Genomic DNA, 2,540 nt, shown 5'->3' on the forward strand with positions numbered 1-2,540 from the left:
TATTATAATAAAGAAATTTATGTAAAAATAAGATAAAATTATGTATAAATGAGTGTTTGAACCTTGATTATTGGCTCCATATTCACATCCACCTAATCAATAGAAAACATATATTTTGTGTTTTATTAAAATAAAATATAACCTATGTTATATATAAAAACATAGCAATGCACGGGCATATGACTAGTACTAGTTAAACATGAGTACCGACCAACTGCAGGGGTTAAAATCTAGCTAAAACCATAAGTTAAATTATCACCGCTACTGTAAAACAAAAGCAACAAAGATAAGTTTTTTTTTGTTCGTTGGGAGAAATAAAAGAATTCGGCCCATAGCAACTTCAATGGGCGAGCATGCGGGGGCCTACTAACAAGAGGCATGGCGCATGGGCCGGTGGTCCTCAACTTGGGCCTACATAGTATATCTGCATAAGAAAAAAAACAAATACTTCTAATCGATATGAGAAGTCAAAGACTGTATTTTGGCATTTATATTACGACTTTTTAAATTTGTACCCTTAGTTTTGCCACATTTCTAATTTTTACCTTTAGTAATGTTTTTTTCTCAATTTTTCCCTTCTGCTTTATAGCACTAGAAGACCAAAACTGACCAAAAAAATATGATTAAGGATAAAAATGAGGACACCAGCAAAACTGAGGCCACCAGCTTAATACAACCTTTAGTTTGCTTGAATTTCATACATTTTCGAGTGTGTGTCCAAAAGTAGAGCTAGAGACCGTAATCGAGCTGCCAATGACTTGGCACAGCTAGCTAGCTAGGCCATATATATGAGTGTACATGTTGAAGGGGAAGAGATCATCATCTCAACCTCCATCCAGAGTCATGTTGGTGATGGTTTGGTAGCAGCTATAGCTGAGCAATGCAAATTATAGGTTAGTAAAGAAGAAGAAAAACAATGAGCAACGTTCGTAACTACTTGAAGGCAGTGAGATTAGATGCCTTCCCTTCTTCCCAAATCCCAACAGGGAGAGATATAAGAAACTCTTACGAACTGGTCAGCCGCAATAATAGCTAGGTAGTAGGTGCATCTTCCAGTCAGGCTAGCTGTTTCTTTACCATCTACTCTCGACAGTCGCCAGCCACTTGTATGTACGTTGCCATACCATGCATGTGCACATCCTCTCTCTCTATATATAAAAGATGAACTAGTAGTAGTAGCAAGAGAAATAAAACAAAGATTAGATGCCTATGATTTATGTTTCCATCCAACTAAAGCTTAGTCCATGTCACATTAAATGTTGGAAGGACACTTACGGGTATTAAATATAGTCTAATTAAAAAATTAATTACACGTACGTAGAATTGTAGACTAAAAGACGGGACGGATTTATTAAACTTAATTAAATATATATTTAATATTTATAATTGATATTTAAACATGTAATGTGACACGAACTAAATTTTAGTCAAAATAACCAAACGCCTTATTAATAACTCCCATGTATAAATACATACATGCATGCATAAGTGGTAAATGAAACCAGCGCCTCAGCTCACACCTCACAGTCCTTAGCTGATAGAGCTTACCCTGCCGCGTGGAAGCCTCAAACTCGAGAGAGAGAGAGACCATGTGCGAGGAGAAGAAGTCAGGGGGCGGCAGCGCCAATAAGTGGCGGCACCCTGTGAGCCTCGTCTTCCGTATCGCCGGCATCGCGATGGCCGTGGCGGCGGCAGCGGTCATGGCGGCGGCGAGCCAGTGCACGGTCTACGCCGACTACGACTACGGCGCGCGCCCGAGCACCGTCACGTACAGCGACTTCCCTGCCTTCGTGTACGTCCACCAGACCTCTATCTAAAAGTCCATTGACACGCAACGCAAGTACCTTTTACCTGCACAGACAACACTTCTGAAAACGACCGTGTGCTGCATATGCGGCTGTGCTGTAATGTGATGTGACACGCATCATGCATGCAGGTACCTGGTGGCGGCGACCTCCATCGCGGCGCCACTGGAGGCGGTGGCGCTGTTCCTCAGCGTTAGCAAGAAGGGCAAGAAGGGCCTCCTCAGGGTGCTCATGCCGCTCCTCGGCGCCGCCGCGCCGGCGCTGCTCTACTCGTCTGCCGGCGCGGCGTTCGCCGCCGGCTGGGACGTCTACTACTACTCGGAGTCGGAGCCCAGCGCCGGCGGCGGGCGGCGCTTCAGCGTCTGCCGCAGTAGCGCCGGCGCCCGCTTCTGCGGGCAGGTGCACGTGTCCATGTGGCTCGCGCTCGGCGCCGCCGTGGCCGTGTCCGTCGCTGAGTGCCTCACCACGTTGCTGTGGTCCGCCAGCTCCGACTCTGACTCGGCCGACTCTGACTCGGACGACTCTGTTTGTGGGCATGGGTGCCATTGCAAGCATTAGGCTATAGCTGCGCCATTTTGTTTGCTTCTAAATTTGTTGATAAATCAACGAATGTATGCTTGCTTGTGTGGTTCATATATGGAATATGATTCAAATATTGGCATGTAGCCTTTTTTCCGTTTAAAAGAAAACAAATATTAATATGTTTGAGTTGGAAAGAAAGAAAAATGATTCAAA

The 2,540-nt window shown here is 44.6% G+C and overlaps 1 protein-coding gene across 1 annotated transcript; it reads left to right on the top strand.

The window, feature by feature from the left end:
* The first annotated feature begins 296 nt into the window (after positions 1-296).
* On the top strand, positions 297-2,540 carry LOC103655026 (CASP-like protein 1U4). The gene is made up of 2 exons (XM_008681845.3): positions 297-1,792; positions 1,937-2,540. The coding sequence occupies exons 1-2, from the start codon at positions 1,590-1,592 to the stop codon at positions 2,361-2,363; spliced, it is 630 nt and encodes a 209-aa protein (XP_008680067.1). The 5' UTR covers positions 297-1,589; the 3' UTR covers positions 2,364-2,540.

This window comes from Zea mays, chromosome 4, assembly GCF_902167145.1.
Source record: "Zea mays cultivar B73 chromosome 4, Zm-B73-REFERENCE-NAM-5.0, whole genome shotgun sequence".
In the NCBI taxonomy this organism is placed as follows: Eukaryota; Viridiplantae; Streptophyta; class Magnoliopsida; order Poales; family Poaceae; genus Zea; species Zea mays.